At 34.3% G+C, this 23,045-nt stretch overlaps 2 protein-coding genes across 6 annotated transcripts; both read left to right on the forward strand.

Annotated features, from left to right (window-relative positions):
- The first annotated feature begins 989 nt into the window (after positions 1 to 989).
- LOC112324110 (shaggy-related protein kinase alpha) lies at positions 990 to 7,410 on the forward strand. 5 transcript variants are annotated; one of them, XR_008057266.1, is made up of 15 exons: positions 990 to 1,202; positions 1,884 to 2,076; positions 2,196 to 2,288; positions 2,375 to 2,434; positions 2,558 to 2,830; positions 2,974 to 3,048; positions 3,256 to 3,312; positions 3,403 to 3,543; positions 3,633 to 3,683; positions 4,093 to 4,188; positions 4,283 to 4,366; positions 4,895 to 4,997; positions 5,082 to 5,168; positions 6,187 to 6,314; positions 6,987 to 7,410. XR_008057266.1 is itself a non-coding variant. In XM_052446955.1 (14 exons), exons 2-13 carry the CDS (start codon positions 1,963 to 1,965, stop codon positions 5,162 to 5,164), a joined length of 1,230 nt encoding a protein of 409 aa, XP_052302915.1. In that variant the 5' UTR covers positions 990 to 1,202; positions 1,884 to 1,962; the 3' UTR covers positions 5,165 to 5,168; positions 6,187 to 6,857. The 5 variants fall into 5 exon arrangements, 4 of the variants coding, with proteins under 4 accessions (XP_052302915.1, XP_052302916.1, XP_024440925.1 ...); XM_052446955.1 differs by lacking the exon at positions 6,987 to 7,410 and having other exon boundaries at positions 6,187 to 6,857; XM_052446956.1 differs by lacking the exons at positions 6,187 to 6,314; positions 6,987 to 7,410 and adding an exon at positions 5,631 to 6,056.
- Positions 7,411 to 8,956: 1,546 nt separating this feature from the next.
- Positions 8,957 to 12,008, forward strand: LOC7455403 (polygalacturonase At1g48100). The gene is made up of 6 exons (XM_002320235.4): positions 8,957 to 10,371; positions 10,474 to 10,641; positions 10,724 to 10,768; positions 10,860 to 11,067; positions 11,164 to 11,245; positions 11,373 to 12,008. The coding sequence occupies exons 1-6, from the start codon at positions 9,775 to 9,777 to the stop codon at positions 11,872 to 11,874; spliced, it is 1,602 nt and encodes a 533-aa protein (XP_002320271.4). The 5' UTR covers positions 8,957 to 9,774; the 3' UTR covers positions 11,875 to 12,008.
- Positions 12,009 to 23,045: the final 11,037 nt, after the last annotated feature.

Raw genomic sequence — 23,045 nt, forward strand, 5'->3', positions numbered from 1 at the left:
ACCACCAATTGTAAGAAATCTATAAACCTAATAAACCACACATCAAGTTTCTTTCCCTTTCACATGAATACTCACTGTCCTGAAATATAATGTTAAGACTATACCATTTTTTCTAGGAATACGTATCTTTTTTTTTCTAGGGTGTTTAAAATAATAATAACAATTATTTTTAGCAGTTTTTCATTTAAAAATAATATATTTTTATATTAACGTGTTAAAATGATTTAAAAACTAATTTTTTTTAAAAAAAACTTCACCTAAAATGTTGTAGTAAAAAGCTCTGCTTGTTTTTGTATTTCAAAAACGTTTTTGAAACAATTTAAATTTTATTTATTTATTTTTTATTTAAAATTAATATTTTTTGATGTTTTTAGATCATTTTGATGTGCTGATATTAAAAATAATTTTTAAAAAATAAATAAATATTATTTAAAATAAATAAATATTTTAAAAAACAATTATAATTATATTCTTGCTATAAATAGACCTGATCTTCCTGATTAAAGAGGTTCGGACAACATTTTGAACTGACATCTTGCATTCAAATACAGGGAGAAAAATTTGAAAGAAGGAAAGATTAATGAAGTAACAGTACGATAAATTACAGAGTGGAAACAGCGCCATTTTTCATCATAAATACATTACCAGCAATAATTGGAGACGGCATAATAACAGAATCCGACCGAGTCCAACCGGCTGTAGCTGGTCAAAAATCCAAACCGTCAAATATTTTTCAGAATCCCACAAAACTACACAGCTTAAAGTGTTATTTACGAAAATCTTTGGTCTCGACTGCTGACTGGAGAATCTACCTTTAATTTACGCTTTGGCTGTGGCAGGGCCTCATTGGGAGAAGACTAAAAATAAAAATAAAAATTGATTTATTCAAAGGGAGGAGACGGGGAAAGTTTGAAAGTGGAAGGGTGGGGGCCAGCCAGGGTTGAACGGTCAAAAAGAAGGAAAGTGAGAAATACAAGAACAACACATAAATGTTTGGGCTGTTGGACTGTCTTCTCTCTCTCCATCCATTCATCTGTCTATCTCTATCTGTGTCGAAGAACAAAATAGGGCAGTCCTACTGAGTACTTTGGTAAAAAGACCTATTCCAAAATCTAAACCGAAAACCATTTATTTTGTGAAATCCTGTCATGATTTTGCCTCGTCCTGCAATCCCATTTCTTGACCTGATCTCCGAGTCTTGAGTAAGTTTCTCCCTTTCCTCCATGCTGATTTTTATTTTTGATGGATTTTTTTTTCAAGTGGGTTCTCTCCCTCCCTCCCTCTCTGTCTCTCTCTGTCTCTTTTTAAGAAGTTAATCTTTGTGTTTTTAGTTTATAGATCAGGTTAGTTTCGTTGTTGATTTTGTTTGATCTGTGTGTGCATCAGGAAAGATCTTTGCTTTTATGGTTTTCATTTCTTTTGCTACTACTAGTTATGCTCTATTTTTTTCTTGGTCTTGTGATAACTACGCAAAAATTTGGGAGTTTTGTGGATCTTCATTTTCCTCTCAGTTAACTTTTTTTTTTATATATAATTTTTTTCCTTGGCTTTGCTTCGCCTCTACCCAAAATGTGTTTTGATGGTGCTTCACAGGAAAAAAAAATAAAAAGCTAATAAATCCCATTTCAAGCTAACTTCAGTGTTGGCTGCCCAGACAAAAAAAAAACCCATCTTAGCGAAACTTATCTTGCTCTCTCTTATGCCTTTGGTTTGTAGGGGTTTCTAGAGAGATGAGAAATAACTGACCGAACTTGGCAACTGCACTTGTATCAAAAGGGACCTAGATTTTGATTATGCATTGATGACATGCTCCTTTTCTTTCACATGAAACAGCTCCTTTTCTTTTACATGAAACAGCTAACCGTGATAAGTCTTATACACAGGTAAGTTGCAGAATCTTGCTTGAGTCGGCAAGGTGAATTCCTAAGAGGATCTTCTTTATTACTTTCTTTTTTTGAGAGAATGGCCTCTGTAAGTGTTGTCCCTGCTACTGGATTGCGAGATAGAAGTGGAAACTCAGCTGGTGTTGATAAGTTGCCTGACGAGATGAATGACATGAAAATTAGGGATGACAAGGTACACAAGCTGCCATCTCCACTAAACTGAGATTGCCTTCATGTTCATCACCCACCACATGTTGATTGCTTGGTTGCAATATTATTTACTTGGAAGGAAAATGTCTAATGATTTTTCAGGAAATGGAAGCAACTGTGGTTGACGGTAATGGAACCGAGACAGGTCATATAATTGTCACAACAATTGGTGGCAAAAATGGCCAGCCAAAGCAGGTTATTATCCTTAAATGTTAGCCTCTTGGTCAAATAGATTCTGATGTTGTTTTTATATGATATAATTTGCTCTCTGATGAATGCAGACAATAAGCTATATGGCTGAACGTGTTGTTGGGCACGGATCTTTTGGAGTGGTGTTCCAGGTAAGTTGTTGTCTAGATATAATGCTGATCTGCATGCTTTTAGCTGGTTGATTCTCACATGCTGTTTGGATTTATATTTGGATGAGGCACTAAATTTTCTTTTCTGCTGCGGTGTTGGTTCAGGCTAAATGTTTAGAGACTGGCGAAACTGTTGCTATTAAAAAGGTTCTGCAAGATAAAAGGTACAAGAACCGGGAGCTGCAAACCATGCGTCTTCTAGATCACCCTAATGTAGTGTCTCTGAAACACTGTTTCTTCTCAACAACTGAAAAAGATGAACTCTATCTTAACCTGGTTCTTGAGTATGTCCCTGAGACCATCCACCGAGTAATCAAACACTACAGTAAGATGAGTCAAAGGATGCCATTGATATATGTCAAACTTTACTTTTATGAGGTATGAGTTGTATATGTGCTTTCTTTCCTATCTGAGATGTGCTTGTTATTCGTTAGATATAGGTTATTTCAAATGAGGTTCAACGGATGCAAGTTCATTAACTTATGGCTCTTATTTGACCTTTTTTCCTTACTCATGGACAGATTTGTAGAGCTCTTGCTTACATTCACAATAGTATTGGAGTGTGCCATAGAGACATAAAGCCTCAAAACTTATTGGTATGTTAACAAGGGTACTTGGTTTTTGTCTTACTTGGAGTAGGACCTCCAATGTTGAATGTTTGTGCAGCAAACTAATAAATGTGCTTTTAATACAAAATTTTAGTATTGTTTTTTGATATGTCAATCCTACTTTGTTGTCTTTTTATTATGTACTTGCAATATTACTTTCTCTAATTGTGAATCTGTTGTATTTATTTGGAACAGGTGAACCCACATACGCACCAAGTGAAACTATGTGACTTTGGAAGTGCAAAAGTTTTGGTTTGTATTTTCCTATTCTGGAATTATGTCATAATTTTGAGTTACAATTCACATAATGTAAATCATTCTAATTTTGGTTGCTTTTGACAGGTTAAAGGAGAACCAAACATATCTTACATATGTTCCAGGTACTATCGAGCACCTGAACTTATTTTTGGTGCAACTGAGTACACCTCTGCCATTGACATCTGGTCCGCGGGTTGTGTTCTGGCTGAATTACTGCTTGGACAGGTAGGTAGTTTTGTTTTTTACAAGGTTTTCTTCCTGTGCGTTTTGTTAGTAAATTATACAAGTGACACCAATATTTCTGTTGATGACAGCCTCTCTTTCCGGGTGAGAGCGGAGTAGACCAGCTGGTTGAAATTATAAAGGTAATAATTGTTTCCTATACAATACCTTGATAAAAAGTGTAATGGCATGAAAATAAAGAAAAAGAACTTTTGGGGCGAGAGGGGAGGAGGGAGCAGGAAGGAAGGCTTGGAACTATGCTTCTCACAAAAAAAGTGCTAGATTGGTCTGTATAAAGAAAACATTCACTTTCAGTTTGTCACTTGATTATAGATGTCATGAAAAGTGGGATGTTCCTTACAATTCCTAATCCTATGAGCCTATTCCCATCCTGAACAATGGGTGAAGTGGCGAAGTTTTAAATATGTATTGTCGCATTTATATTGAATTTAGAGGGATCATTTTGGGTTATGTTGCTGAGATTGGAAATTTCTAGCTCTCTTCTCCATTGTAGGCTCTTTTCTCCCATGTAATTTATGTATTCTCATGCAGGTTTTGGGTACCCCAACAAGGGAGGAAATTAAGTGCATGAATCCTAATTACACGGAGTTCAAATTTCCTCAAATTAAAGCACACCCGTGGCACAAGGTACCAGCAAAAGTTACCTCTGCCCTGTCTCTAAAAAATAAGCACGTACAAATAACATGAATTATTCACCTATATGCCTGCATATGATTGACAGATATTCCACAAGCGCACGCCCCCCGAAGCTGTGGACCTTGTCTCCAGACTACTACAGTATTCTCCGAACCTCCGAAGCACAGCTGTGAGTATAAAATTCCAGCAAGATCCTTTGAAGATTGTTATTTATTTTCTTTGTTTTGCACAGCAAGATCAAATGAAAAATTATTCTTTGAAGTGCTTATCTTTCTCCATTACCTACTCTACTGTATTTTCTGATCATAAATTGTTGTTTCCTTGTACAAAAGATACTCTCCATGTGTGTCCACTCTTTGTATTTTGAAGTCATTCCAGGCACTTAATGCATCTTTTTGTCAGTTGTACCATTTAAGAGATGAATCAGATCTGACTTCTTATTTGTCCTCTGAGGGAATACCACTTTAGATGTACTAATTTTCAGACAGAATATTAGGGAAATGGGGAACCCCAATTAGGCATTTACCTTGTAGACTGTAGTTGAGCTTTCTATTGTATGTGCAATGTAGCATTGATTGAATGAATGAATGGGCCTCTTCAGGTTTTAGCTGTATGCTTTCGTTTTGTGGCTGCCTTTTTTTGTTGGTAATGCTTTTGGTTTCATTTATTTATTCTTATAATTTATTTTGCAATGCAGCTGGAGGCTTTGATCCATCCTTTCTTTGATGAGCTGCGTGATCCTAACACCCGTTTGCCAAATGGACGCTTCCTTCCACCACTGTTCAATTTTAAGCCTCATGGTACGACCAATTCTTAATGTTCTTTCATTATTCCATTGAAGTTCCTGTTAATAACTGTTCTTGATGTCTATCTACTCTGGTCAGAACTGAAAGGAGTGCCCCTTGAGATGCTTGTCAAGTTGATCCCAGAGCATGCAAGAAAGCAATGCGCCTTCCTTGGGTTATGATGCGGTACTTTGTTGTCTGGCTGTCTGCTCCTTGCAGAAAAACGTGCTCGGCTGTAGAGAAGTAGCTAGTGGTCTGTTTAAAGTGAATCATATTCAGGCTGTGTTATTTGTTATGCATCCCCAGTTCTTTTATTCCATTTTTATAATTATTTATTAGGTTATGTTCATCTTCCATCTTTGTGTAAAGAGCAGGTAAAGAAGGTTCTGCTTAGTCTGTTGTTAAGACTTCCATGGCATTACTGACCCTTAATTTGAAGTGAGACAAATTGCAATACCACAATTTATTGCTTATGTAGTTTTCTTGACTACAATTCGATCCCATATGATGACGATTTTACATTGAAAGTAGGTTTTTTTGTCCTCGGTGTTCGTTGTATTTTAGCTGCCAACCAGATCATGCAACTCTGCTTGTTCTATCATTCTTACACTATTCATGGATGTCTGAACATTGTGGCTTGTCGTACAGGATTTATTATATGAAATGCTACAAGGATGGTTAAGAGTTAGCATTTAAGTTGAGAAAGTGAAAATCAAATGAATACCCTGTATATGGTGTTGAAATTGTAGTCCTTGCATATTAGGCATATGTGATTTGTTGGGTCCCAAATTTCGAAGGTAAGCAGCATCAAAGGCTTTTTGTTCCTAACAACAACGCGTTTTAGTCATGCGTGGACTGGAAGTTATGATGGAACCGCCCTAGCAATTCTGCTCATAAAGAATAATGAGACATCAATATGGATTTTGTGAAAAGGGAACTTGATATCCTAGTCTGCTTTCCATTTCAGGTTCAGTGGTTTGGGAAATCATTAAAATAACCCCAAGATATAACAGGGGAGATGTATTTTTAGCAATCTACAGTGTCTATTCCGTGTCAGTCCTTCCTTGCATGCTTGTGCCTTTAGGAAGCTTGAGTAATCTTTCGAGGATTAAAGTCAATCTATTCTTCGCACAAGATGAATGAAATATTTATTGATAAGATCCGCTGCATTGGTGCTGACTTCGTCTTATTGACAATGCACCAGGAATCCAGGCGGTACAATTTTTGAAGAGGAGATATGAAGGTCGTTCAGCTTATAAATTGAAATGTTCGGGATTCTGTCGCACAAAACATTCTGTAGATTGAAAATTCTTCTAAGCGCATAATCAAAAGGTATGATGGTGATCCGAGCTAATCTTTGCATTAAAAATCTGATTGCTAGACACAGAAACCCTGTATTTGAGGTGGGAGTCACCTCACAAGCTAGTTTTTGAGAGAAATAGGCCCAAGACCACCTAACAATTTCTATCAGAGCTCATGTATGCCAGCAAGTCTGGACCCGACAATCAGAGTAAAAAACTGGTTGTCGTGGCTTCAACCTAAAGCCAGATTTGTGAGGGGGGAGATTGCTGGAGTTATCCGACATCAGTTGTGGAAGAGGCTGGTGAGGGAATTTATAAGAAGCTAGCTTTTGACGAGGAAATATGCTCAAGACCACCACCTAACAAAAACAGCTTGCAAGCCATCTATACCAAAAGCTTTATACGGACCCTGGACCGATATAAGAAAAGAGCATCTTTGATCTCTATATCAGCAACAGGCATACATAAAGAATTATAAGCACGGCTAGAAAGCATAGAAAAAGCACCTGAGATCGGAAATTCCTCCATTATTTTCTAGTCTTGATTGAAATAAAAAGCTTAATTCATTTATGGACATGTCATTGATTATGGCTTTGAAATTGAATTAATGTGCTGTTCTGTTTTGCTTTGACTAACTTACAGAAAATGTTATTTCATAGAATTCACTAGCAGAAATGCTTCTGAAAATTGTTCTTCTCTACAGATAACATGCAGCCAGCATATATGCATCATCTTGAATTCTTTTCTGGGAAGACTGAAACCCCTCAAGTGATATCCAATCTTACAGTGAAAGCGATCAGATCCCAATCGCAGAATGGGAACATCAGATTGAACATCATTGGCCGTATCGCCGAAAGGAGCGATGGAGAAACCATGACCAGACATGGTTTGCATTGATTTGGTCGGTTATAAAATAAGACTCAAGAAACCTTACCAGAGCTCTAAGTGAAGTTCCCACTACAAGGAAATAAAACTAAATTTTAGGCAGGCATTCACCGTCCAGTTCTTAAAGCGCCCACTTTCGAAAAGTGGGTCTCTGCCTTTCTTTTTTGTCGAATCATAAAAATGCTGTTGAAGTGATAGCAAGTTTTTTAAGCTATTTCAATCAAAACCTGATGGTTACCTCATGAGCGATGTTACTCACCTATATTAGTTCTTTTACCCATCAATTTCATTGCTCACACGACAGGCTATTTTTCTTACTGGGATAAAATTTCTTCCTATGAAGATGCTACTTTATGTGATAAAAAAACCTTGACGACCAGCTAGCATCTGCCATGTTTCGATGGGTAATTAATAAAACATAATATTGGGTTAAACATTTGCTTGATTGCTAGTAATCATATTAAACTCGATGCATATACAGCTCAACAGCCAGGCGAATATGCAATATTGCAAGCAATTCATTGTAATCTGATTGCCCATAAACAAGGGTTTTTCCATCATCATGGGAAATCAAACATAAATTATCTGCAACCCCGAGTGCATGTGGCTTTTGATCAGCTGTGTTAAGTGTACTTAATGATGCAAGAGATTTTGGAAGAGTTTAACCATCGGATACGGAGTTGATAGAGCTGGACTATCTTGACAGGGAAAACCAACACAAGCATGGCAGAAACAATAGTTCAAACTTGATTTGGGAATGTTTTTGCACACCCTACAGTATTTTGGCCATAACTCTTGATACGGGTGTCAAAATGACGCAAATCATTGCAATTCAAAAACCTTGTTCCAAGGCACACGTCGCAGGCAAAGAGCTACGCTTGCTGGGGGTTGTTTCGAACCCCAAAATCCATCTTTTAGGTCTCTATTTTTCTTGTTTTGTGTTTTTTTGCTATTTTTGTTGACTTTTCGGGACATTATTTTGTGGTGATTTTTTTTTCAATTTTTACTTAAATTTTGCTGACTTGTTTTAAAATTTTATTTTACTTTATTGAAGAAATCAGAATTTATCATATTCATATAGTTTTTGATACACAAAATATTATATTCAGGCTTTTCTCTCCTATTGTGAGATTATCTACATTGTCTAGGTTTTTTCTCAAGCCCTTTTCATTTCAATCCCTTCCAGATTTTTTTTTAATCTCAATTTTCATAGTTCCAACTAAGCTAGCTGGTACCAGAATTGAACTTTTCCAGTTGTTTTATGTTGTACTCTTTGATTTCCATGGATGGAGGTCATAGAGGACATGATCGTGGTAGAGGAGGATGATTTCTGAATGAGGAAGTTCCCCTCAAAGAGTATAATGTTAATAAATTGATAATTGAGGATATGTAAAGGCAATTTGGGAATGTTTTGTGCATCCCTTCAATATTTTGGCCATAACTATTACTATGGGTGTTAGAATGACACAAATCACTCTGATTCAGAAAGCTTGATTCAGAAAGCTTGTTTTCACAAATCACAATTCAAGAAAATTAAGAGCTATACTTTTAGAGTCGAACCCTAGATTCCATCATTTAGGTCTCTATTTCTTTAGTTCTGAGTTTTTTTGTTTTTTGTTTTTATAATTTCCAGAACTTTATTAAGTGGTTTTTGCTTAATTTTTTCCGACTTGTTTTAGACATTATTTTTATTTTATTGAATAATCAGAATTTATCATATTTGATAAATTTTCTAGTCCTAGCTATATAGGCCCGGCTTGCTATCGATCTAATTCAGATAGCTTTTTTATATATATATATTTAGAATAATATTTATATTTTTCTCTCTTGTTGTGAGATTTCTACGGTGTCCAGGATTTTTCTCAGGCTGTTTTCGTTTCGATCTCAATTTTTATAGTTCTGGCTGCGCTACACAAGCTCAAAACCAAGTGTTTTCAAATGTAGCTTCAATCGTAACACTGCTTAATTTAAACAACGCTGAAATCTAGATAGAGATTTTACAAATTTCAGGGCCAGTCACAAAAATCAATTTCGATCCTCTCGAATAGATATGCTGTCAAGCTTATGGGCATTATAATATGTGACATTGTTGAAATAACTGATGAAAGTGAAAGTTATGGGAGGAACGTGGGGGGCTTTTCGGCTCTTGCTGTAATTCCTTTTACCTTTTTCCAGAACAGTCATCTGCAGACTCCACATTCTCTACAAAATAAAAAAGAAATGCCTACAAGGAATTCGGTATGTTCCCGCCACCGAAACCATTAAAAAACGTGTATGGTGCAAATTAACGTTCCTCAAAGTCCCTTCCACTATCCACTGTTATTATAAATATGGAATCAGGCCTTTCTGATGCTGCATACATTCCAAAGACAAACTTAGTTAATCTATGGCAAGTTGCTCTGGTGCTCACAGTCACTTGTACAAGCCACTGGCTTGTTTCAACTTCCCACAACTTAGGCGCGTTCTTTAGATCTTGTTTCAGATAATTCATAGTGCAAAAGCAATTTGAACAGGTTTTCTTTTTAGTTCCAACAAGTGGAAAGACTTTCTCTAGAAGAGAATTCTCTTGTTTCCACTAATTAAGACTCAGCCAAGTTGAGCTTAAAATGAAGGATTCTCGCGTCTCGTTACTAGTATTTGGTATTTCTTTCATTTGCCTCTTCCTTTGCATCCAAGCTAGGCGGCATTACCATGCACAACACCACAAACATAGTCATCTTCACAAATCATCAACCATTCCAGAACCTCCCACTCCTCCACCTGAACCTGCCTCTCCTCCACCTGAACCTGCCTCTCCTCCACCTGAACCTGCCTCTCCTCCACCCGTGCCTGCCTCTCCTCCACCTGAACCTGCCTCTCCTCCACCTGAACCTGCCTCTCCTCCACCCGTGCCTGCCTCTCCTTCACCTGAACCTGCCTCTCCTCCACCCGTGCCTGCCTCTCCTCCACCCGTGCCTGCCTCTCCTCCACCATTGCCTGCTAATCCATCTGGCGGGAGTGGCAACTCTACTGGAGTTTTTGATGTACGAAGTTTTGGGGCTATTGGTGATGGCATAACAGATGATACGGACGCGTTCAAGATGGCATGGGACGCAGCCTGCAACCAAGATGATTCTGCTGTCATCCTTGTTCCTTATGGTTTCGAATTCATGATCCAATCTACAATTTTCACTGGTCCTTGTCAAGGTGGCCTAGTGTTTCAGGTAACATGCTTTGTCAGTCCTGTCATGTTGTTTTTTGTGCCTCTTGAGGTTTGTAAGGACTTACTAATTCTGGTAATTGGTTACGTTCTGTTCAATGAGAAGGTTGATGGGACTCTTATGCCACCTGACGGACCTGAGTCTTGGCCACAGAAGAACAGCAGGCGTCAATGGCTTGTATTTTACAGAATCAACGAAATGTCACTTCTAGGAGGTGGTGTAATAGATGGCAGAGGAGAGAAATGGTGGGATCTTCCTTGTAAACCCCACAAGGTATTGCTGAAATTCTACTTCATTGCAACCTGGAAAAATTAGGGTTGACTTGTATTACTGATCCTTTTCATATATGGCACAGGGAATAAATGGGACAACAATGCCTGGACCATGTGATAGTCCAATTGTAAGTCATCAACACTCACAACTTCTATTTTCATGCTCATTGCAAATTACCTTTTGGATCGATTCAGCTTAACATAACATTTGTGATGCAGGCCATAAGGTTCTTCATGAGCTCAAACTTAACCGTGCAAGGACTTAAAATCAAGAATAGCCCGCAGTTCAACTTCAGATTTGACAACTGCAAGAATGTTCATGTAGAATCAATTCACATTACTGCTCCTGCTTTAAGTCCCAACACAGATGGAATTCACATAGAGAACACCAATGGTGTGGAAATATATAATTCAGTGATCTCTAATGGTTAGTGCAGGACATAAAAATATTTCTCCTTATCCATTAATAGCTTCCCTCAAAAGCTCACTAACATCACGTTGTTTGATATTTACCTGTTCATAGGCGATGATTGTGTATCAATCGGGTCAGGTTGTTATGATGTGGACATAAGGAACATTACATGTGGACCGAGTCATGGAATCAGGTATGCACAGAATGTTACTGGTTTTCCATATATAGGATTCTTTTCTTAGAATTGTTTCTGTCACATTTTTCTTTGGAATTCTAAGCTAATCTCTTACAAATTCTTCCTTTCATCGAATTTAAAACAGCATCGGGAGTCTAGGAAATCACAATTCCCGAGCCTGTGTTTCCAATATCACAGTCAGGGATTCGGTGATTAGAGTCTCGGATAATGGAGTTAGGATCAAGACATGGCAAGGTGGATCAGGAGCAGTATCAGGAATAACATTCAGTAATATTCACATGGACAATGTCAGGAATCCGATAATAATTGACCAATTCTACTGCCTCAGCAAGGGGTGCACCAACCAAACATCTGCTCTTTCAGTATCAGACATTCTCTACGAAAACATAAAAGGAACTTACAACATTCGAAGCCCACCAATGCATTTCGCCTGTAGTGACTCAGTACCATGTACCAACTTAACACTCTCAGATGTTGAGCTTCTTCCTGCTGAAGGAGATTTAGTACTGGATCCATATTGTTGGAATGCATATGGGAATTTCCGAACTCTAACTATTCCTCCAGTTTCTTGCTTGATGGAGGGCATTCCCAGATCCAACCTGAATAATGAAATGGATTATTGTTGAGCTGCTAGATTCATATGTAAAGTGATTTCCATATTATATATGCATTTATATAATTGAAAGAGAAACCATGAATGTGGAGTGGCGTATTTTGATCTTCTCCTCAAATATATTATATGACAAGTTTAGTTCTTCAACTTTTGTTCAAAATTGCATGTCATGCATATTTAGAATGCTAGCTGGAGCTTAAATATCCACCATTATTTTTCTTTCGAACATAAATATACATGTATGGATCATATCAAGTTAGGCAAGATATATAGGACTAAATCAATACTCAAGCATGTCTCCAATGTCCATCAAATTAAATTCCTTAAATGAAAGCTTCGCTTTTCCTTTCTGTTCCAAACTGCATAGCAACAAGAAAAGTATACAGTATTTGTTTGTGGGATTTCAAGAAGATAAAGCATCCATTTCTAAAAGGGACTGCATATCTGAATGTAATGAAGTTTTTGTTTCATCTGTCAAAATTAATTGGTTAAACAATTTATGCATGGATGAATGATGATCCAATCACAAACTTAGAGATAGATATAGCAATATCATTACTGTTAGTGATGCAATGTACGATAAACTAATTATCAAAACAGAAAGTAGAATATTCCAACTTTCCGCTTGTCATGCGAGTTGGTGTATGGCGAGGGAGATGAGGACAAGAACTCTCATATATGTGAAGTATACGAGACATGATGAGGATCTACCTAGCTAAAAGAATAATTTGTGAGAGTGAGTGAATACATCAGAGGATACTGGTGTGCTGATGTGGGGCCAAACTTCTCTGAACATGCTGCACGCGCAGTCGCTAGTATAATCATAAATTAGGATGTCTATGGAAATAGAATAGAAGTATATGAAAATGACTCCTTCCATGTAGACTTGCGTGCTCTGAAAAAGTTCCTGTCGGTGCACGGGTTAAAATCCAATTGCCACCCACCAAATTCTGGGTTTTGTTTTTAATATTAGGGTATAGCGGACGTCTAAATTCATGGAAAAGTCATCTATTTTATTATTGTGAATTATAGCCTTTAATATATTTTTAAAACTTGGGTTCAATGATTTCTAGATATCTACATGTTAAAGAAGAAAAAAATTGGATCCATGTTTAATTTATTCCATATTTACAATTCCTTTAAATTAAACTTCTTCAAATTATAAACAATGATCAAATCAAATACATGAAAAAAAAAGACAAATATATATATATATATATATATATATATATATATATATATATATATATTACAAAAACAACTAACGGCAGGTGGTCATCATCACCAAATCAACCTCATCTTTATCAAAATACATTTCACATTCCTGTACACATGCAAATTCAAAATACAAAATATCAACATGTCTCCTCATTTCTCATCCATATAAATACTCAAATAAAAAAATCATTGAATGAAAAATCACAAAGCCATCTCTGATATATCAACGAAATTACCCTATATTTTCTCCAACTAACCCTAACTTTTATTTCATTTTCTTTACACGCAGAAAATCCTCAAGTCTCTTCATTTCTTGATTCCTAGCAACTTCTTATCATAACCCAACAGATAATATATATATATATATATATATACCGCTTTCATGCATTCAATATCCTCACCCATCCCTTCAATATATTACCACCACCGAACCATTGCTGAATAGCAAAATCAAGTACAAACACGATGTCAAATCAGATCATGAGGGGAAGGAAAAGGTGTTGCGGAAGCTTTTGTTTTTTGTCCTCTTTAAGTGCATGCCTACATTTTGCAAAGACAAAGAAAAGGAAACAGCAAGCAGTTTGAAGGGTACATTGGTCAGTTTATGAGAAAGAAGAGAGAATTGGAGTGCGGTTAACCTAAGCGGGAGCGCCAATACCAGCTCGATCCCCATTTTCTATGGCATAGAGTTGAAACTTTACTCCGTCCAATCCCATTATAAAGATAAACACATACCTGTTTCAATTTATCTTTTTTAATTATCTAAGCTTTAAAAATATTTTGTATACTTTGAACGTAATGAACATTCAATATCATCTCTCTTCATTGGCTGTTGTTCAAATGATCACAGAACGCATGTAACAGTCAAACCACAGAACTATAAAAGCACAAATGAGAATCGCTGATATGAGCAGAAGTCGCATTGATCATATTGGTAATGAAAGAGCTTGTTGAAAACAAAATGACTTTCCAAACTCACAAATTAATGTCACAAAGAGTATCCAATATGATTTAACAATTAATGTGTAAGCTGTAGCATTGGGCAAGAAGGGCTTTGAAAGAATATTTTAAGAGTAGTAAACAAAACGAAAGTTCAAGAAGTAGAAGACAATGGCGGACAAAGAAGAGGAGTAGAGGAAGTCAAGACTCATGGTTCAAGAGGATTGCTCTTGTCTGCAGCTTCTAAAGTAAAGGTCACTAAAGCTCTCAATGGGATGGAAGATGATGGGGGCGGGAATATTTCACTAATATGGGCCGGCACGGAAAGCTGCCTCCAGAGTTATCCAGGAAAAAAAAAAAAAAAACAGGGAAAGGGAATATTCTAGCGCACTAACTGTTTTTTTATATCAACACCCACTTAACTAATCGTTGAAAAAGATTTAATATTAATTGGCTTGTGAATTATTTTAAGGATGTTTTTATCTTAAAAAAATGAAAACGACAAGTATAGTAACCAAGTTTCCTGGCACGTAAACTACCTTGGTGCAGAGAGGCAAGAAAAATATTGAAGAGAACGTACGGCCACATAAGGAAGCTTTCGACACCCGACTGAGATGAGGAAGAAGATTCAAACTAAAAAAACAAAAATAAATTAACTAATTAAATTAATTTATTGCAGTTTGGGCTGCATGTTTGAACCGTGTGAGGTGCAGCAGCTATGCAAACAAACACAGCAATAGCCCAAAAAACAACAATTGTTGTTGTTGTGGTTTGGGCAACGTGGTCCAAACGGCAACGTTTGTAACGACAACAGCCTTTTGCAGCACCTATGCCGCTTGGGTCCCAGCCCAATCAGGAATAGTTTTTGGTCTGGCTTAAATGCACCCCATTTTTGTTTTTTCTTCTCTTTCTTCGAGCTTGTTTGACAGTGTGGTTATGAGTGCTTTTTAAATAACTTTTCATGCCAAAATACATGCCAATGATGTTTTTTCATTTTTTAAAAATCATTTTTGATATCAGCACATCAAAACGATCCAAAATGTATAAACCATATTAAATTTTAGTATATAAAAAAAAAAATTTCAAATTTTTTAGGAACGCAGGTTGAACTGCGTTCCCAAACGTTCCTGAAGGTACACTTTTTTGAGTTCTGAAGAGTGAGAACGCGGCCACGTACACAATATAATTTTTTTTTATTATCGGTTTAAGTATTGGAGAATCCTTTATTCCACAATAAATTTAATTTTTTAGAAATATTAAAATCCGAACCTAAAACGCAACTCACACGCCTAGAACTAGTTTCACATACCATAAAAAGCTTGATTTCTATTAGAAGCTTTTTCTGACTTCATCACCTTCCGTTACTTTTCTCTGCACATAACTTTGCGCACCCTAATGCAGTACCAAACTTCTTTATAGAAAATGAAATTAAGTGCTACTTCCATCAATTGTTTCAGGTACACCCGTGTGACCACGTCACGACGTATTTATTGATAGCGTTCTTGTCTCTTAGTGTTCAAAAAACACAAAGCCTACATTTTGAAAAATATATTGAGTCGGAAAACAACCACCGTTGATAGCCCATATCTGTTGGTTGGACGATAATTCCATGACTGATGAACCTGTTTTTCAGATGGAAAAGTTACACTCGAGATATATGGGATCTATATCCAACAAAATTACATTGATTTTGTTATAGAGCGCGTGCCGTTCCAAAAATAAAATAAAATAGAAGGGATAGTGTTTTTGCTAAAATTTTTTTTAATCTTCTATTATGTTATATCTTTCATATTATCTTGCTCGACTTGCTTCGGTTTGATTGTGTTTTGTTTTTTAAGCCTGTCTTGTTAATTGATTTTTAAAATTTTATCTTTCAACATTTGCTTTTAGGAATTAGACATCGTAATTTTTTTTATTTGTTTTTTTATGGGTTTATCTCGATCTCATAACTTAGGATGCAGATTTGACATGCCAACTCGGGTTGATTCTTGTTATTTTTTAATTGTTTTTAATTTGATCTTTTAATATTGAGTTACGTAGAAAATGAGCTTTAAAATTTTTCTTTTGACTTTTTTTGTGCATTACACTTTATCTTTTGTGATTTAATTAATTTATTCACGTTGTTTTTTATTTCCATAATGAAATTTGTTAGTTGGACTCAACGTCTATAATCTGAATTATAATTTTTTTTTATTTTCTTACTATACACGGAATAATAATAATAATAATAATTATTATTATTATTATTATTTCGGTCGCAAGCCATCCATGTGGTTGTGGTCCTCGTCGTCATCATATGCTTGTTACCAGACACGTGCTAAAAGTGATGTATGTTCTTCCGTTAATCTATGTGTCTTGGACTCACTCACTCTAATGTAGGAGCCCAGCAACACCTCATGTCGGCCTCCGTGTTCTGTGCTAGTCATTCTTTATTATAAAACTAATCATGATTAATCAGAGTTAGTTATCTTGTAATTTACACTACATATTTACAATTGTTTGATGCATATAAAGAAGTCCTCCACAAGTCTCTGGCTGCTTTCATCGTGATGAACATAGCTTTTAGATTTGTTTTGGAATCAATCCACTGATCATTGAATTAATTTATTTATTTTTATCAAAACATTAAAAGAAAAATTCTTTAATATTAAATAGCTTGACTGTGGATGCTTGAGGTTTCTTTTCTTCCCTTTTTTTTCCCCCCTTTTCTTTTTAATAAAGAGCACTCGGGGTCATTTCCCTTTTACAGTTGCAAATCCTTTTTTCGAGAATAATTGATAGCTTGTTCGTGAGCAGGGAGAAGTTATTTTTTAAATTGTTTTTTATTTAAAAATATATTAAGATAATATATTTTTTATTTTTTAAAATTTAGTTTTTATATCTATGTATTAAAATATTTTAAAAATATAAAAATTTATTTTAAAAAGAATTCAAAATCCAAACTCCCAGTGACACAGTAAACAAGGGAGAATAAAAAAAGGAAAAGGGGCATGGAAATGCGTGAAGAAGCGTCGCGTCACTTTGCTTTTGAAATGACGCAGATGGATTCTGATGAACGTAATTATCGTGCCTGCCTTATGAATTTACTAAAATGCCACATGTTTGCAGGGCTCAAATGAATTTACAGTTAATATGCATTAGCCGATAAATCAATTTAAGATAATTATTTAAATACTTGTTCCACGATACTCAGTCTTCTAAAATAAAGCATTACCGCGTATCTTTTTTTTATCAGTTTTAAGTATATACTACTTTAGACAGGTGGCGCTACGACACCGATTGAATAAAACAAATTAACATAAAAAAGTTTATGTTATAACTTGATTTACTAGATTAATCTTGAAAATTTTCAACTTTTTTTTATATCTAAATCGTGTTTAAAATTAAATCATGTGAGATTTACTCTGATTTGACCTTGTCGACTACGCAAGTTCAATAAAAAAAATCAAGTTAACTTTAGTTAACATTCCGAACTTGCAACCAAGATTATGGATCAAATTATTTTTTATTTTATTATTTAATAAAAAATACAAAAATTAATTTTTCATCAACCCAAAAACTCTACTCAACCTTCGTGTACTATGCTTGTCATTCTTTATTATGTTTACTTTACTGGCTTTAAAAGTGAATTGTTGGATAATTTTAAAACTTTTAAAGCAAAATTAGAAAAGTAATTAGAGAAAAAATATTTTTTACTATCTAAAAGAGGTGGTGAGTATGCTTTAATGAAATGAAAGAATTTTTAGAATTGCATGATATTATACTTTAAGTAACACTTCCTTATTCATCACAGTCTAATGGGATAGCGTGAAGAAAAATAAAACTTTAATGAATATAATTAATGTAATATTAATTAGTTTTAGTTTATCTGATAGCTTATAAAGTAAAGCTTTGTCTTCTGCTTGTCATATATATTTTTTAATAGAGTTCTTTATAAAAATTTGGATAAAATGCCATATAAATTTTGAAAGAATAAAAAACTTTCTTTATAATATTTTAAAGTGTGTGGATGTTTAGCTAAAGTAAATATTCTAATTACTAAGAAAAGAAAAATAGGTCCTAAAATTATAGATTACATATTTGTTGGATATTATTTGAATAATACTACTTATAGATTTTTATTTTCAAATCCTAAAATTGTAAATAATACAATTATTGAGTCATGTGATGTGATTTTATTTGGAAATATTTTTCCAATGAAAAATAAATTATCTAAACTTGTTTATGATAGTTCTTCTTCTAAAATAGAAATTGTTGACGATACTGTTTGTAATAATTTTAGAAAGAGCAACGAGAGATAAAAGAGCAAAAGATTTTGACTCATTTAAATTAGACATGTATTGAAGCTTATTTTTGAAAAGAAGTGCTAAAAGATAAAATGAATTCTTTATTTTCTATAAAAACATGGTTTTTGACTCATTTTCCACAAGGTTGTAAGACAATACGTTTAAACAAAAATGAGTAAATGTTTTTTACACATATGCACTGGTTTTTAAAATCACTATAATTAGACTATGAGTTAGAAATTCATCAAATGAATATTTAAATAGCCTTTTTAAATGGTGGTTTAGAAGAAGAAATTTATATGGATAAATCGAAAGGTCTTGTTATGCCGGGTCAAGAAAAGAAAGTTTGTGAAGTTGTAAAATCTCTTTATGATTTAAAACAAGCTCCAAACATGCAAAATTTGATCAAGTCATGTTATTTGATGGTTTTCAAAGAAATATTGTTGATAAATGTGTTTATATTAAACAAATTTATAATGATTATGTGATTTTATATTTGTATATTTATGACATTATGATTTTGGGTATTGATATTCAAGTTATAAATATTACTATATCTTTTTTGTCTAAAATTTTTGATATGAAGAATCTTGGTCCAATTAATGTTATTTTAGGCATTAAATTGTTGAAAAGTAGCAATGGTTTTGTTATAACTCAATCACATTACATTAAAAAAATATTAAAAAGGTTTAATTATTTTGAGGTGTCTTTTTATGTAGTCCTTCAAGCCTTCTGCCAAATTAAGAAAAGAATGATGGTAAAAGGGTGTCTTAATATAAATATTCACATATTAATGGATCTTTGTTGCATCTAACCAATCATACTAGACTTGATATAGTATATGCGGTTGGTAGATGAGGTAAATATATTATAATTGGAGTTCTTTATAAAGGAGTTTTAAATATCTAAAAGGAACTTTTTAGTAGGCATTTCATTGTACTGGTTTTCCTACTATAATAGAGGTGATGCTAATAGCATTTGTGGTAAGAAAAAAAAAAAAACAAAACCTGCTAATGAGTATGTGTTTACTTTATATCATAGTTTTTAGACCTGGCCCGGTCCAAGGCCCGTGTTCCGGGTTTTGACCGGGTCATTGGGTCGCTCGGGTCAATTGTTTTTTTTCAAATCAAAACGACGTCGTTTTAGTAAAAAAAACAAAAGGCAACGGGTTGCAATCGGGTTTTTGACCGGGTCAACCCGCTAGGTCAACCGGGTCACACCTGGGTTTTTCTTTTTCCTATTTTTTCTTCACCTGGCCCGGTTCTAGCCCCGGGTCGGCCGGGTCCCAGGCGACTCGCCGGTCCGAGCCGGGTTTCAAAACTATGCTTTATATGGTGGTGAAGTTTGTTGGAAATCTATTATACAAACTATAATTACTTGTTCTACCATGGGAACATAATTGGTTGCATTAAATGCTACTAGTTTAGAGGCCGAGTGGTTTTAAAAAAATTTAATTGATATACCATTTATTTCTAAATCAATACCACCTATATTAATACTTTATGATAGCCAAGCTACTATAGCTAAGGTTAAGAGTAAAAATTTTATCGGAAAAAAATGACATATGATCGTTAGAAATAAATCCATTAGATATTTGATATCACATAGTATTATATCTTTGGATTTTTTCAAGTCTAAAAACAACATTGCGGATCCACTACTAAAGGTTTGGCATGCCAACGATTTATTCAATTGTCACGGGAAATAAGACTGAAGTCTTTAGATTAATCACTAACAGTGAAAAGTTGTCTTCAAATATACAGTGATTTCATGAATGAAGTTTAACAAGTAAAAACAAAATTGTTGGATGATTGAAGAGAGCACAAACATTACATATATATTTTGTAGGGTGATCCTAGGTCCTATTTCTATCAGAATGTGTTTTCTATTGTGATGATTGGGAAGAGTTAATCTCTCTATGAATCCAAAAGCAAAAAAAATTAAAGGATGTTGATCATAAAATATCCTTGAAGGATTCACTTAAATGAGTGTGATGGTGAGATCGTTATTGTAAAAGCTTGAGCTACCTTTTAAAGACACTCATGAGACAAGACATGTGTGCATGATTGAAAAAAATAAAACACTAATATAACCTTAAAATCACTTATATGTTATTTATGTAATAAATTTAAACTTGATCTAAAAAAATCTAATTCAAAACATCATTTTTACTATAATGATTCAAGTTGATACTTATTAATACTAAATATAGGTTCAAATTCTAGAGGTATCTAATATCTATTATACATCATTAAATGCTCACTTTTATCTTATTTATTATAATAAGGAATAATTTTAAATCATGCGGGAGAATGTTAGAATCTCTATTTAAAATTATAATTAATAATATTTTTTTAATAGTTAATATATTTTATTGACTTAGCCATTAATTCAGAATTTTGATGTTACTAAATAAAATTTAAATTGCTAATATTAATATAATCAATATTTAATTGTTTTAGTGGGCTAACATTTATTATTAAATTTATTTATTTTATTTAAATATTTTAAATAACTGATATCTTTATCGAGTGTGTGTGTGTATATATTTTGTCATAAATTTTTCTTGAAAAAAACTCTGGAATTTGTTTGCCTAATTCTTTCCATTTAATTTTCTAAAATTAGTTTTGAAAAAAAAGAGGGGAGTACTGTAGTGGGCATCTAGAGTACGGGCAGCACATTGGCACTGGGTAACGTGGGGGGCGTTTAGGTCCAACGAAAATTGGATCCAAAAGCAATCGTTAAAAAGTGAAAATCATTGAACATGCTTGACCCTGACCTTGTGTATAAATAAGAGTCTCCGAGAAGCATCGCAGAAGCAACCTAGAAGGTGCATTTCACAATCTGCCTGTGAATTTTGATGTCCTGATCCCTGGCTAGCTAGCCCCTGCATACAACAACCAACAACATCCATGGATGGTGCAAGCAAGAAAATAAAACTTTTCCATGACGATCTTGATCATGAAGGAAATGAAGAAGAAAAGATAGAGGAATTCTTTGCTCTCATCAAGGGCATTCGCGAGGCCCGTGATCGACTAATGAATGTTTCAGATCCCGCATTGAAGCTTGAGATAGATACCAAGAACAATAAAAGAAAACTTGAGGAAGAGACGAAGCAGTTTACTGCTTGGAAGCCCTCATTTCAACGTGAAGACTTCATGGAAGAGATTGAGATGATAAGAAACCCCCCAGCTGCAGTTGCGTCGGCCTTGGTGGATTCTTCTCAAAGAAAGGAAGTTACTGAGAAAGATGAGCATAAAGAGAGTTTAGACCTCAACCTTTCACTTTAGTGTTGATTTTAGTAACAGTTTGGAAGGTCCTGAGAAACCCAACTCCCTTGTTATTGAAGTGGCTGGTTACATACGTATCAGAGAAGGTGAGAAGAAACACTACTCGTTGCTTTGTGCATAGCAGCACTATCTTATTGTAATTTAACATATTGATTGTATAATACATCTCGCCAGGAGTGACTGTTTTTTAATTCCAGCGAACAAGATGGATTGTAAAAATGAAGTGGGATCTTCTTCTTTTCCCTTCTAATTAATGTTTGATAATATTCCTTAAATTTAAATCATCAAAGTTAAAATGAATCAAATGATGTTGGTTTATGTTAAAATTAAAACAACTTAGTAATTATTTTCTTTTCTCATCTAATTTAATTTGCTAGTTAGTAAGTTATATTTTCTTTAAACATGAGAGAATATAAATTTTAAATAACTATAGAACTATGAAATTGAGGAAAACAAATGCTCTTGTCATAATAATAGTTGTATTATCAGGGGAAAAAAATTAATGTAGCTAGCTAGATCTAATTGATTCCTCATTGAATTTACTGTGTCTCTTCGTTTTCAGTTTAAAGGGGACTTCAAAAAAAGAATCAAGTTTCATGAATAAACTCGACTACTAAGCTTGTAAATATATTTATTTATTAATATAAAGTCTTTGTTTAATTTGCTGGAGTTTTCTACTATGTATAATTTGCTCGCTTGAACACTTGGGTTGTTCATCTTCTTTCCATAAGCTGTGCCTGGATTTTTTTCAAATAAAAAAGGGCCGTCTCGGAGATAAAAAGAGAAACATGCTGTGAGCAATTTCTTCTATAATTGATTGCTTGTGACCCAGGAGTGAATCACAAGCTTGCTCTTGTTAGTTATCACGAGATTGGTGATACTTGCTAAGCCAGAGACCGGGTTAAAAAAAATATTAAGGCAAAGTTAATGTTTTTAAAGAAGCGAGAATAATTTAAGATCCAATTATTGACTTGAATAGGATCAATAAATCTAGTCAATTTAATAATATAATTTAAAAAAATATCATAAATACCACAAAAAAAGCAATAATTAATCATAAAAAATAATTTGTCAGTATCATACTCGAAAGGAAAAAAAAAGAAAAGCTTGCTGGAGAACTATTATCTTTCCATTGTGGACAGTGCTCAACCACCTAAAATAGCTTATCATGATATTTTAAATACCATTGCGAAAAACTCCATGATGACACCAAAAGAGATCATATGCATTGTTAGAGCAGTTATTCAAAAAAGCAAACTAAAAAAATATATCATGAGATGAGAATCTCATGCTATATCAAATCAATTAATTTAATTTAGTTGAAAAAAATTCTATAAAAAGCTAAATTTGATAGAGAACGACAAATAAAAAAACTCAAGATAACATAAATAATTATCAAAATTAGTGAAGAATCTTATAGAAAGAAAATAAAAAATAACAAAGTCGAATCT

The sequence above is a fragment of the Populus trichocarpa genome, chromosome 14 (assembly GCF_000002775.5).
Source record: "Populus trichocarpa isolate Nisqually-1 chromosome 14, P.trichocarpa_v4.1, whole genome shotgun sequence".
Lineage (NCBI taxonomy): Eukaryota > Viridiplantae > Streptophyta > Magnoliopsida > Malpighiales > Salicaceae > Populus > Populus trichocarpa.

Excerpts from the sequence above, each read along its gene's own strand:
- LOC7455403 (XM_002320235.4), top strand. The coding sequence starts at position 9,775 with ATGAAGGATTCTCGCGTCTCGTTACTAGTATTTGGTATTTCTTTCATT. Across the intron at positions 10,372-10,473 it reads AAGGTGGCCTAGTGTTTCAG|GTTGATGGGACTCTTATGCC; the intron begins GTAACATGCTTT and ends TTCAATGAGAAG. Across the intron at positions 10,642-10,723 it reads TTCCTTGTAAACCCCACAAG|GGAATAAATGGGACAACAAT; the intron begins GTATTGCTGAAA and ends TATATGGCACAG.
- LOC112324110 (XM_052446955.1), top strand. The coding sequence starts at position 1,963 with ATGGCCTCTGTAAGTGTTGTCCCTGCTACTGGATTGCGAGATAGAAGT. Across the intron at positions 2,831-2,973 it reads TCAAACTTTACTTTTATGAG|ATTTGTAGAGCTCTTGCTTA; the intron begins GTATGAGTTGTA and ends ACTCATGGACAG. Across the intron at positions 3,544-3,632 it reads CTGAATTACTGCTTGGACAG|CCTCTCTTTCCGGGTGAGAG; the intron begins GTAGGTAGTTTT and ends TGTTGATGACAG.